Source organism: Macaca fascicularis, chromosome 2 (assembly GCF_037993035.2).
Source record: "Macaca fascicularis isolate 582-1 chromosome 2, T2T-MFA8v1.1".
NCBI lineage: Eukaryota > Metazoa > Chordata > Mammalia > Primates > Cercopithecidae > Macaca > Macaca fascicularis.
Genome location: NC_088376.1, coordinates 149,243,261 through 149,256,800, shown reverse-complemented (window position 1 = coordinate 149,256,800; position 13,540 = coordinate 149,243,261). Strand labels below are relative to the sequence as shown.

Sequence of the window (13,540 nt, the reverse complement as noted above, 5' to 3'; positions counted from 1 at the left end):
GGCTGGCAGGGGAGGAGGCTGGCCCCATTTCACAGCCGTGAAAGGTGAGGCCCTGCCAGGACCACAGTGAGCTTGAGGCACAGCAGGCTGGAGCCCCATCCCACAGGCAACAGATGCTCAGGGAACTCGGCCCTGGGTTCTGGGACCTCGCTGGGCTGTGAGAACCTCTCCCCACCCCCAGGAGCCTCTTCCCCAGCCTCTGCCCAGTTAGGAATTTTTATTTTTTCTAGTTACTCCTTGAGACTGGTTTCAAAGTTGCTTCTCAGAACTACCAAGGTCTGTGAAGATGCTGAGTTACATCCAGTGCCAATAAAGGGATGAGTGATTGGGCGTTTTTTAATTAAATGTCTGCTCAGAAAGGCCCTGCTGTGGTCCGGTCTTGGGCAGAGCATGAGCCCCAATGTCACCCTCAGCTCTGCTGCCTTCATGGTTAACAACAAGACAGGGACAGGTCTTTGTTCCCCACATAGTCCTCAGCCCTCCGAGGCAGATCCAGTGCCTGATTTGCCTATGCAGAACCTGAGGTCCTGAGAAGGGAAGCGGTGTGCTCCTGGTCACACGGCAGCACTGGGATCCCAATGAGGCTGCTCCCTGGCCAAGCCCAGAGCCTGTGCCCATGGGTGCGGCTTTGCAAAGCAACCTGAACCAGGGGACATCAACCTCCTCAGGTCCAGCTTCGGCCAGGCTGGGGGCTGCGGAGTGGAAACGTGGGTTGGGGGGTAGGTGGGTGGGTAGATGGCTGGAGGTGGCTCCTGGTGGGGCCCTTACCGCACAGATCCCAGGAGTCACGATCTTCCAGCACCACTTAATGAGCGACGGTGGCCGGTAGCCAATCATGTCTTCAATGTTATCATAGAACCGGTTGCTTCCTGTCCGGAATAAATCAGATGGGCACATACACACCCCAGAGAAGTTTTGTACATGAGTCAGGGGAATGGCTAGGAGTGTTTGCGTTCTCCAGCCTGAGACAGAAAAACTGCCGCAGGAACCTTTGTATTGCTTAAATAACGACCAGGATGTTACATGTGTGAGGTTTCAGAATAAAAAGCAGCAGGAGGGATGCTGGCCCACTACTGGAGACAGCTCTCCTGGCCTCAGGCCTAGGAAATGATGAGTTGCTGGGAGAAAGGTGGAAGGTGATCCCTTTGGAGGCAAGGCAATCAGGGGTGGGGATGAGGATTTCTTTCTTTTTTTTTTTTTTTTTGAGACGGAGTCTCACTCTGTCGCCCAGGCTGGAGCGCAGTGGCTCGATCTCGGCTCACTGCCAGCTCCACCTCCCGGGTTCACGCCATTCTCCTGCCTCAGTCGCCCGAGTAGCTGGGACTACAAGTGCCTGCCACCACGCCTGGCTAATTTTTTGTATTTTTAGTAGAGATGGGGTTTCACCATGTTAGCCAGGATGGTCTCCATCTCCTGACCCCATGATCCGCCCACCTCGGCCTCCCAAAGTGCTAGGACTCTACAGGCATGAGCCACTGCGCCCGGCCGGGGATGGTGTGAGAAGGGAAGTGGTGTGCTCCTGGTCACACGGCAGCACTGGGATAGCAATGAGGCTGCTCCCTGGCCAAGGCCAGAGCCTGTGCCCATGGGTGCAGCTTTGCAAGGCAGCCTGAAAAGGGGATAAGGATTTCGAAGGCAGGGGCCTGGCAGGGCTGCTACAGAGCAGGGGCCTGCAGAGGCATCCATTCCCAAGCCACACTCATGGCAGGAGTGACCATCACTGAGCCCAGCAACCCTCACCCACTTGTTGGGCTTGGGGAGCAGGAGGACCTGAGGTGGTTGTCTATGGAAGGCCAGGCACCATGCAGGCTGCTGCTCGACTACACTTTCTCCTACTTGGAGACATGTTGATGACTACTGTTATTTTACAAAGGGGAAAACTGAGTCTCAAGGGCAGAAGAACTGGCCCAAGATCATAGTGCCTGAGCCCTGAACCCCTTCCTGTGCTGCAGGGTGTGAAAGCAGGAGGCCTCCCAACAGTGGGAAAGGGCCAAGGAATCCCTGAAGAGAAAGAAGAGGCCAGTATAGACCAAGACAAGCCACAGAGAACCAGAGCCCACCAGAGTCCAAGCACCAGGATCCTGGGCACCCGGTGGGCAGCTGGGGTGTGGACGGGCTTGGTTGCTACTCACCATACACCCAGCCAATGCAGATGCACTCAAAGATGGCCACGAAGAGAAGGCACATCCCACTGGCAGCATAGGAGTCAAAGAGCTGGAAGATGTACATGCCACCCTGTAGGTCGGGGGACAGACACACAGACGGATGGGAGGTGAATGGACAGACGGGAGATCAGGGTCAGCCAGCTGGCCTCAGGAAGGTCCCTCTCTCTGCTCTGTGGCTACCACTGCCAGGAATCAGTTTCTCCCTAGTCTCCCCAGTTTGAAAATTGTACCCTCCCATCTGGGTGCCCCCTAATTTCCTGTCCTTTGGGGGCTGCTGGGACTGCAGATGGTTTGTCTTATCTCAGCCCCTCACTTCCCAGCTCCCCAAGGGCCAGAGACTACACAGAAAATCGAGATGGGGGAGGCTCAGCACCCCTACCTGGATGGCTATAACAGCCTCCTGACTGGCCTCCCTGCCTCCGGCCTCACCCTCTCCAATCCGTCTACATGCCAGCTTTCGGAGGAACCTTTCTCTGAAACGTGCAAGTCCAACCAAACACGTGGCAGTTTAAAGTCACCCTTTGGCTCCTTTCAGCCTGCCAGTCAGGGCTGCTGCCCTCCTCACTGGCCTCATCTCCCTTCCCGCAGCCCCTCCTGGACAGACCAAGGGACAGCCTCACCTTCGTGCCTCTACACATGCTATTCCCTTTCACCTGCTAAGTTCCTTCAAAGCTCAGATCAAATGCCACCTCTTTCAGGAAGCCCTTTCTGACGGCCTCATTCTTTCTTTGGGCCTTCACAGCATGTTTTGTGGACTCAACTAAAAAAGGAGGGGAGCGGGGCTGGTGCACAGTAGGGGGTGATAAATGTAAGTTAAATCCTGTGGAGTGTGATCTCCATGGGTGGGGGAGTCCAGCTGGCTTTGCCCAGGGTTGGGTCCCAGTTTCTGGCCCAGGGCTTGGCACACAGGCAGTATGTGGTCCATCTTCACGGGATGAAGAAATGACCATAGGCCAGCTCTGTAGCATACAAATCCGTGACGATTGAGTTTAGTGATGACCTAGAATGTGTAAGCTCAGCTGACCAAGGTAATCTGGGAAGGTTTTCTAGGAGGGAGGAGAGGGGAGAGGACACCAGCTGCAGATGTAGGGAGAGTGGGGGTCTCTAAATAAAATCTTTACAATACAATGAGGATCCTTAGGGGATACAGTCAAATTCAGAGGAAATGAAAGTGTCAAAGAGCTAGGAAGGATCAGGTGGGGTGGGATAGTCTGAATACCAGGACAGTGCATTAGGGGGCTGGAATGAAACCTGGAGAGCCTCCCGTGTGTCTTCCATGGGGACTTCCTTGGAGTTCTGCTTCCCCTCTGTGCTCCCAGGGTGCCCTGGGCCTGCTTCCTCCTGTCACTCACAGACCACACACCATGGGACTCGTTCATGTCTTCAACTAGACAGGGAGAAATATCTCAATGCCCACAAGGCCAGACAGATGATACGACTGAGAAAAGGGGGCTGGGTGTGGTACCAGGGAGTGGTGGGGACCGTGGCTAACTGGAGAGTACGGGCCCCATCTAGCTACACACCTCTGGAGGGCAGTTGCTGGGGAATGCAGCTGTGAGGCCAGATCTGCAGATTTTCTGGAAGACACCAGAAATACAGATTTTTATGGGAAATTTTTCTGTTATAATTGTTGGCAACTTCGTGTTTTTAAAAAACACAGTGAGGGGGAAACAAAATGGATCTCTGAGTGGGCCATGTCTGGCCGGGGTTCTCCCATCTGTGACAACTACAGTGAATATTCTGGTCTGTGGGGGTCAGGAGCAGGTCTGAGGCACCTCTCTGGGGAGTGCGGGGCTTGGCTTTCTGAGTTAATACCTAAGACCTGCCCCCACCTCCAGTTGTTCCCCTCGCATGAACATCATACTTCACAAAGGAACAAAGAAACCTCAATGCAGCATTCAGCAAGCAGCAGGCTGTTTAACCGCTTCCTGTGTCTTCATCCAGTTGGTCCTTCACAGTGCAATTACAAGGCAGGCACTAGTGTTATCTCCACTGTTCACATGGGGAAACTGAGGCACGAAGCAGCGACAACACCTGCTGCAGGTCATCCAGCCAGCTAGTCAAGGGCTGAGGATTGAACCCAGGTCATCTGGATGCAAAGCCCATACTCTCAACCACTCATCACACTGCCTTGGTGGAAGAAAAGACGTTTGTGGCCTATTTTTCTTAGAGCTGAGCTTTAAATGTGTGTAAGTGAGGGAAAGTTCCTTCCAGCAATTACCATGAAGGCCAAGGCAGCACGGCCCATTTGGCAATTGAACTTCTCCAGTGCAATTCATCACAGATAGTCCTCCGAGGATGCGGACGGTTGGCGTGGGAGGCCCAAGCGCCTGCTGACTAACAGTCTTGCGTGACTGCAGCACTGGCTCCCTGATGGCCTCCAGGGGCCATGAAGCACCCCTTGGGCAGATGTGAGGCCTCAGTCAGAAGTTGGGTATCAGAGACTTGGTGAGCTGGGGGCACCTGGGGCAGGCGGTTCAAGAAGCACCCTCCACCACCTGCCTTCTCCAAGCAGCCGATGCCTGTGCCAACATCTGCTCCTCTTGGAATTCTGTCCGTTAGCCTCTTTAACGCATCAGGCTAACCCCCCAATTTGTATGTGACAAGACTGTGACGAGAGACTCTAATTAATCAGTGCTTAATGAGGCCCTGCTTACTGCACTGCCCGGTTTCTCTGAGTGGGGAGAGGTGAGGTGGAAACTGGGAAGCGCCATACCATTTATTTGCTCCAACACTGATTATCACTCTCATTAATGTGACAATGACTGGGCGAGGTAATGATGCCAGCCACTGTGCACTGAGTACCCACCCCATGCCAGGCACTGAATTGGCTCTGAGGTCATGAAGCCAAATGAGGGCTGGCTCCTGTTCTCACGGCCCCTGAGGTCTGGTGGGGGAGACAGGTGAACAGGTGGACCATAGATCACGGTAATGGGGAGGAGGAGACTGAACTGAGCTGCAAACAAAGTGCTAGGGGCTGGGGGCATGAATGAGGAAAGGGACGCTAAGGAGGCTTCCAGGAAGAGGCAGCATATGAGTTGGGAAGTGGGGGGGATGAGTAGATGCAACAAGGTGGCATGAACCCAAATGCTTTCTAGCCTGACCTCAATATTACGTCAGCTGCTTTTACTAATTCTGAGTTCCCTCATTTCTTTCCATGTTTCTTACAAAAACTCTTCTTGTTTCTAGGCAACAGTTCATTTTTTCTTTTTAAATTAATTAATTTTGTGCATATGGGGAGAAAAATACCTAATGTTACCTTCCCAAGATACATAAGAAGGTATTTATTTGACAGAATGGCTATGGGAGGTGGGGGAGAGAAATACAGTTTTCTCAGATGGTCTTAATTTGGAGGTCATGGAGAGCCTCTCTTAACCTGCAGGCCCAGCAGGGACAGTGAGAAGAGGGCTACACACAGAAGGCCCAGGCTGGAGCACACGGTGCCCGAAGGTGCCAGTATCATCAGAGATGCCCAGAAAAGCCTGCTCTGAACGCGAGACCACTCATAGGTAACTGTTACAGGGCTAATAGCTGACACTGTTGCTTCACCCGGAAGTTATTCTGAGGGATGGCCCAGGCGTCCATGTGCTCACCATGACAGATCAACCCAGCGTTCCCCTGGTGAGTGTGACTCCCCTCTGTGAATAACAGCAGCGGCCTTTAGCTGAGCACTTGCACATGAAGACACTGTGCTGAGGGCTTGATGAGAACTTCCATTAGATCCTCACCATGACCCGCTAGGAGGAAGCATAAACCGAGTGGCAGAGGGCACTAGACCTGACCCAGGTCACACAGCTGGTCACTTTCAGAGCTGGGAGTTGACGTCACACACCCACTTCACCCCGTGCAGCACAAACCATGCCACTCACCTCCGTTAACATCACGAGGCCCAGAAAATAGGAGATAACAGACAAGGCTAGGATGAGCAGCTCCCGCCGGTAACCCCTCCGGAAGACCTTGGGGTACATGTCCACCACGGCAGTCACCAGGCTTTCCACACACACAAACTGGACGGGGAGATACGATGGTGTGAAACTCAAGGAAAAGGCTGCTCCTGGGGGCCCAGGCTCTGAGCAAGCGCAGCAGGCCTGAACCCTGGGCTTCCTTCATTCCCACACCCACTGATGCAGACGAGGGGCCGGAGAATAACAGTAATCCCAGAACTAGCGGAGCTCCAGTCATGCCCATTTAACAGATGAGGATGCTGAGGCTCAGAGGTGGGGAGTGACCTGCCCAAGATTATTCAGCAAGGATGTGGCAGTAAGGACTTGAGCTGGGGTCTCCAGACTCCAAATCTAGTACTCCTCCTTCTCCCGCATGCTGCCTGTCACATGCCTATGTGCTGGGCTCTGTGCTGGGGTCGACAACTTAAATGAGACCAGCCCCTGCCCTTGAGGCAAGGCTGGGGTTTCTGTGCCTGTAGTGGGAGCTACGTGCTCTGCTGACGGCAGGCTCTGGTCTGTCTCTGTGGTCTCCGGGGTTGGGATGCTTCCCTGCTCTTTGTTTCTGGCAGATGAGGCCCCTCTGTTGGGTGGAGGGCAATCAGAGGTGAGCCAACTTCCAGCTCTTTGTCTCTGCTGGGTGTCTTTGGGCCCCAGCCAAACGGTGCAGGCATCAATGGCTGAGTTTGAGCCACTAAGTATCTGTATCTTGTGTGCTGAGCACAGGACCAGGTACACGGTATCTGCCCAGTTCCTACCCACCCATTAACAGCCAGCCTGAATATCCTAAGATACCAACCGCCCCCTTACCTGGTTCTCACGGCACTGGGGGCAGATCTGCATGAACTTTTTCCTGATCACTCTTGTCCCCCACTCAGGACAGCCCAACCCTCTCCTCTGTGTCCTGAGTACACCCCTCACCCTGGGGGCCGTTGCCTGATTATATCTGTCTCCTTACAAGCAGGTGGGATCCTGGAGGGCAAGGGCCACATCATTGTCATCTATCTATTTCCTGTGTCTAGCTCCGGGCCCCTGGCACAGAGGAGGGAAAGGCTCAGGAAATGTTTGCCACATTAATAATAATAACAGTAATGATAATAGCAAACACATCATACCTGCGACAACGTGCCAGGCTCTGTTCTAGGCAGTTAGCATACATTAATTTATGTAGTCTCTCCATGGTCTGTACTATTATTATCCCCCTTTTGTAAATGAAGACACAGAAGCACAGAGGAGGGAGTACGCAATTTACCCAAGGTCACGCAGGCGGTAAGTGGCAACGCCTGGATTCGAATGAGGCGATCTTGCTCCAGAGCTGGGCTTTACCCACCCCACTGCCCTGCCTTGAGGGAGGGAGGAGGAGTTAAGGGTTCTTTTGCCAGCCACCTTGTTGGGAAGCACCCCTTCCATGGAGCCATTTGTTGGCTCCAAATCCTTTCTGATTTACCTCTGCCTCCTCAGAAAAGGTGTTTCAACACTCCTTGTGCAGACAAAGGGAATGAGGCACAGAGTGGCAAGGTGACTAGCCCAAGGCACACAGCTCGCAAGTCGTGGGGCTGGGACTCAAGCCCAGGCTGTGGCCTCGCAGCTGCTCCGCCTCAGCAGCAAGGGCTGGCTCTGTCTATCCTTTCTCCAGGTCCTAGGGAAGAGGATGGGATGCTAGGGAGGTTGTTTTATCCAGGACTGAAACTGACGAGACACCTGCACTGCGTAGGCCAAGAGGCAGACAGGCCGGCGTGCACGTCCCAGCAAGTCACTCAGTATCTCTGAACCTCAGTTTCTTCTTCTATAAAATGGAGGCAATGAAAGGACCCCCCCGCAGCCCATGTGGTTATGGTGACAATGAACTGAGAATGTATCCAAGGCACACAGCAAGGGTAGCACGCATGGGGGTAGGCAGTGGCCGCCACTTTTTGTGCCAGACCTTGGGCCCCCAGGCCCAAGTGCTGGCTTAGCTCAGCCCAGGGACTCCCCGAGCCGAGGCCCCAGCCCCCGCCTCCCTCTGCTAGGCAGGCCTGGCCTGTCACGCATAAGCTGTCAATCCCTCCAAGGCCTCTGCCTGCAACAGCAACAATAAGGGAAGATTATCAGCAGAAACACCCGGTGATTTGGCTCAGCAGCCTCTGGGAAACTGTTCAGGGGAAGAAATTGGACTCGACTGGCTTGACAGACACACTGGCTGTGGGGTTTGGGTGCCAAGTGACTCAACTGGCACAAGGTCATGTGTGAGGGCAGCACTCCCATAGGCTGGGCTGGGTGTGTCTCCCCACTTCACCTGGGGGCCCAGGGTGTCTGACTGCTTTGCCTGCAGAGCTGCCCGCACAGCACAGCGCTGGCTGGCCAAGACCTAGTCTCCTAGGCAGGGAGGCTGTGGCTGGGGGAAGTTCTCCAGGGCTCCTAGGGAAAACTGCTACACGGAGTAGCAGGCAAAGCGTGGGTTTCAGGGACTGATGGGGGAATAGTCTGGAAAAGAGGCCGGGGACCTGGGATGGGAGGCTGGAGTGTGCTCAGTGTGGGAAGCGAGCGCCTGCCGCTGTGTGACAACAAAGGGAAACTGAGTGCATGGGTGAGTTACTAGCTCCAGGTCTATCCCCTTTGCCAGGGAAGGAGGCTGCCAAGCAGAGGCAGGTCGGCAAGGGGCCTCTAGGGAGGGCCAAGCACAGAGGCAGGCAGGTGGTGGCGGGGCAGAGCTGGTGGTGGCATCCAGGACAGAGACGGAGGAAGGAAGAGGAGGTGCTTTTGTATGTGTCCGTGTCCTCAGTGACTGGGTTGGGACGGGGACATGCATGCTGTGGGACTCACTCTCTGAGACTCTCTTCTGCTGTGCCTGGCAGTGCTGTTGGCAGGAGTGGTTGAGCAGAAGGGAAGTATTTAGCAAATTTTTCTAAACATGAATTGAGAGTTGGGAATTCCAGTAAGGAAAACAGTATTTGGGGAGGCTTAGAGGGGCTGGAACAGACATTCGTGGGTAAGTGTGGAGCCCACCTGGTGGATGGGGGGTGCAAGCGTTGCTGGGAGGGAAGAGGAGGGTGGAATGGGGGATGGTGGGCAGGGCCCCGATGCCAGGGCCAGGTGGGAGTGGTTGGGCCTGGGGAGCCACTCTTAAGGGTGGCGTCTGGCCTCCTGGCCCAGGTTCCCCTCCCTCCTGGGCTCCCCCTCCCCATGGCCCCTTACCTGGCTGTCCAGGCCTAGGAAGATGAGCATCATGAAGAACAAGGTGGCCCACAGCGGGGAGAGAGGCATCATGGTGACCGCCTTGGGGTACGCAATAAAGGCCAGGCCAGGGCCTGGAGTGAGGGAGAGAGAGAAAGCCACTGGGTGGAGCCCCATCCCTCATACCATTGCTAGTTTAATCCAGCATTTACTGAGAGCCTCCTCTGCGACAGGCACTGTGCCTGCCTCTCACTCAAATCACTTGTTTCCCAGTCACCCCAGGCGGTTGGTGCTATTCTGATGCTCCTTTTGCAAATGAGCAAGTTGAGGCAGAAAGAGGTAAACAAGGGCCTTGGAAGGGTAAGGATTCAAGCCTAGGTTGGGCTGATCCATGGACCTTCCTCTAGACATGTCTCTACTGTTCTCAAGGGGCAAGGTGCAGTTTCTTGTTAAAATGCAGATTCTCAGGCCCACCCAGCGATTCTGACCCCGTCTGCCCAAGGGGAGGCAAGGACCAGGCACCCAGTGGTTGTGGTAGGTCGGGTCCAGGCTGGAGAAATGCTCTTCCACCCTGGCAGCCTCTTCCTTTGGCTTCCACTCTCATTTCCAGGTCCACACTCCCTTGTTTTAGTTGCTCCACATAAGAGGGCTGGGTTAACGTGTCCTCGGGATGAACTTTATCAATGTCAGCAGACAGATACCTGAGAGTCGAGCCCTGTGGCACAGTGGTCAAGAGCACAGGCTCTGTAGCCGGGTGTCCTGGGCTCAAATCTATTTTCTTAGTTGAAAAATGGGGATAATAAAGTCCTACCTAAAAAAAGTAGTTTTGCTAATTCAGTGAGATGACACAATAAATGGAAAGCACTGAAGCAGGTAAATGCTTAATAGACATGAACTCTGATGAGTTTTTACTTTAAAGAGAAGCTTCATTAAGGTATAATTTACACACTAGTTTAATAGTTTTAAAAAATGTATATACCCAGATAACCACCATGACAATCAAGCCATGGCAATCAAGCTATAGAATACTGCCATTGGCCCCTTGGGCCCCTCTGCTGCCTCTTTGCCTCCGTTCCTCATCTTCACTTTGGGCAACCATCAATTCAGGTTTTTTTTTCATCCTCGGATTAGTTTTGCCTATTCTACCTAGAAATGGAATTGGTGGGTCATATGCCAATCACGTGTTTAACGTTCTAAGAAATTCCAAACTGATTTTCAAAGTAGCTGTGCCATTTTACAGCACTACCAGCAATGTTTCCAATTTCCAGTGGCTCCACATCCTTGCCAACACTTGATATTGTCAGTCTTTTAAGATGTGTCATTACAGTGGGAGAGAGATATTATATCATAGTTTTGATTTGCATTTCCCTGATAGCTAATGACAAGCTAATGACGTTGAGTATCTTCACATGTTTATTGTCTGTTCATATGTCTTCTTTTGTGAAGTGATGGCTTGATTTTTTTGTCCACTTTTTTTTATTAGGTTGTTTCCTTTTTATTTGATTGTGAGAGTTCTTTATATGTTTAGGATGTAAATCCTTGATCAGAGGAGTTATTACAAATATTTTCTCCCAGTCTGTGGCTTGCCTTTTCATTTTCTTAACGGTGTCTTGTGAAGAGCAGAAGTAAAAACTTTCCAGTTGTTTCCTGCTAGCATGTAAAGAAGTACAATAGATTTTATTTATTTTGTCCTTTGTCCTCACTGAGTTCACTTATTACTTTTTTAGTAGGTTCCTTAGGATTTTTGGCTAAGTCAGTATGTTTATCAAGAACATTTTTATTCTTCCTTTTAATTATTTTTATTGTTCTTGCCTTATTGCACTCTCTAGGAAGTTCATTGCTATACGGTATAGAGGCAGAGATAGCATACATCCTTGCTTTGTTTCTGATTTTAGGGGAACACATTCAATATTTAATAACTGGTAAATTAATATTGGTATAATACCATTAAGCCACAGATCTTACTCATATTCTGCCAGTTTTTCTCCTTTTGCCCCCTTTTCTCTGTTCCAACATTTAATTCAGAACTCCAGATTGCGTTTAGTGGTTGTATCTCTTTAGTCTTCTCCAGTCTTTGCAGTCCCTTAGTCTGTTTTTGGTCTTTTCTAAAATCAACATTTTTGATGAGTTCTGGTTGTTGTTTTGCAGAATGTCTCTTGATGTGGGTTGGTCTGATATTTGCTCATGACTTATGCTGAGGCTGTGCATCTTTTGGCTAGAAAACCACAGCAGTGATGTTATGTCCTTTCTGGTGTATTATATCAGGGGGTACATGTCAATCAATATTATTACTGGTGATGTTTACTTTGATCACTTAAGGTTAAGGTTAAACTGTTGTCTGCTAGGTTTCTCCACTGTAACGTTACTCTTTTCCTCTTTGTAATTGTTAACTCTCTTAGAGGGAAATATTTTGAGATTATGAAAATATCCTGCTTCTACTCCAACTTTTACCTACTGATTTTAGCATCCATTGGTGGGTCTTGCCTGCAACCGTGATTACAATGGTGTTTGCCTAATGGTGATTTGGTATTTCCCTTATTCCTTCTATATTTATTAATTATAATTCTTCTCCAAGGAATAGTGTCCTTTCACACCATTTATTTATTCAATTATTTATATATGTCAGTATGGACTCCTGGGTAGTTTATTCTATGGGTTACAATCCAATACTATCATTATTTATTTTACTGTTCAAGTTATTTCAGTATTGACCATTGGGAGTTCCTTCAGGTTGATTTCCATGGCTTTTTGACATGCCTCCATCCTTTTTTTCTGAGCACTTCCTTATTTTTTGGCATCACAAAAATGTTCTAGCTTCACCTTGTCTTGCCCTAGCTCTGAAATCAACTGCTTTGCCAAGGAGCCCTGTTTTTGTTTGTGTTTTTGTTTTAAAGTGAAGAATAGTGTTTAGAAACCAAGATCTGAGCCCTAGGTGTGCTCATAACTATGGAGTATTATTGCTTGTAAGCTCTCTCAGCACACAAAGATAGGAAATATATGTATATTTATCCATGCATATACACATGAATATTTCTATATCTATCTGTACACAGATGAAAACCATGAGTTTTAATATACTGATACTTCCAATTCCAATAAAAGACATTCTAGCATCTGTCCTTTCCTTATTTTTAACTTCTTTCTCAGTGAAAAATCTATCTATAAAATATTTACCTATTTGTTCAATCCTAATATACACACTTATAACAGTTGCAGAATTGCTACCCCTATGCTAATTGGAGCACAATACAGTTATTTTTGTCTTTAGCCTTATAATATCCAGTCAAGATGCTGTTTCTCAAAGTTACATAGGTTAGTTTTTCCTTCCCCATTCCCTTCAGCATGGTGACATTTTTCATTTGTAGTATAGTTAAGTTCATTTGTTACTATTTATATTCAATTTGGGGTTCCACTACAGAAAAAAAGATGGTTTATTTTGAGTGGTATGTGAAACATTACCAAGACTCAGAGCTAATTTAAAAAAAAGATCTATTCAAAGAAGCACTGCTTTCTTCTCATTCTTCCTCCCTCATTCCCATTCCTCCCTTCTTTCCACCCCTTTTCCGACCATCCCTGAAGGTAACCATTCTTGTTTGTTTCTAGTTAATCCTTTCTGTATTTCTTTTGCACAAATGAGTAGACATATTTTCTCATCTCCCCTTCTTTTTTCACATAATGGGTAGGATACTATAGATATCTGCTTTTTAAAAACTTTTACACATACACATCATTTCAAAAAGTACTCCTCAATTTCTATTTTCTTGATTATTTTATGTTGTAAATGCGTGTTAAATTTTGTTAAAGGTTTTTTAAGCATTGATGAAGCTAATCTTATGTTTTTTTGTTAGATCTATTAACATGGTGCATTATATTAATGGATTTCAATTTCTTGAGATACACTGATGCTTGTTTTGTGGCACAGTATATGGTCTATCTTGGTGAATGTTCCATGTCCACTGGAAAAGAATTGTGCTCTGTAAGTACTGAGTGCAGTTTGATAAATATTAGTGAAGTCATTGTGGTTGATAGTATTGTTCAGATCGCTGTGTCTTTATTGACATTTCATATAATTGTTCTATCATTAGAGAGGGGTGTTAAAATCTCCAACTATGCTTGTGGATTTGTCTATTTTCCCCTCTAGTTCTATCAGTTTTAGCTCCCTATATAACAAATCTCTGCTTTCAGGTACAAACTCACTAGATTGCTATGTCTTCTCAATGAATTGCCCCTTTTATCAATATGAGGTGTTCCTCTTTATCTCTGCTAATACTTTTTGACTTG

General features: G+C 49.3%; 1 protein-coding gene across 2 annotated transcripts in view; it reads right to left on the bottom strand.

The window, feature by feature from the left end:
* Window positions 1-13,540, bottom strand: part of SLC6A11 (solute carrier family 6 member 11) — a 124,945-nt gene that overhangs the window by 5,758 nt on the left and 105,647 nt on the right. For both annotated transcript variants that reach the window (XM_074033775.1, XM_005547816.5), the window contains 4 exons: window positions 9,281-9,393; window positions 6,035-6,172; window positions 2,133-2,235; window positions 769-869 (listed from right to left, as the gene is read on the bottom strand). In XM_074033775.1, coding sequence (XP_073889876.1) covers window positions 769-869; window positions 2,133-2,235; window positions 6,035-6,172; window positions 9,281-9,393 — 455 coding nt within the window. The remainder of the gene's footprint in view (window positions 1-768; window positions 870-2,132; window positions 2,236-6,034; window positions 6,173-9,280; window positions 9,394-13,540) is intronic.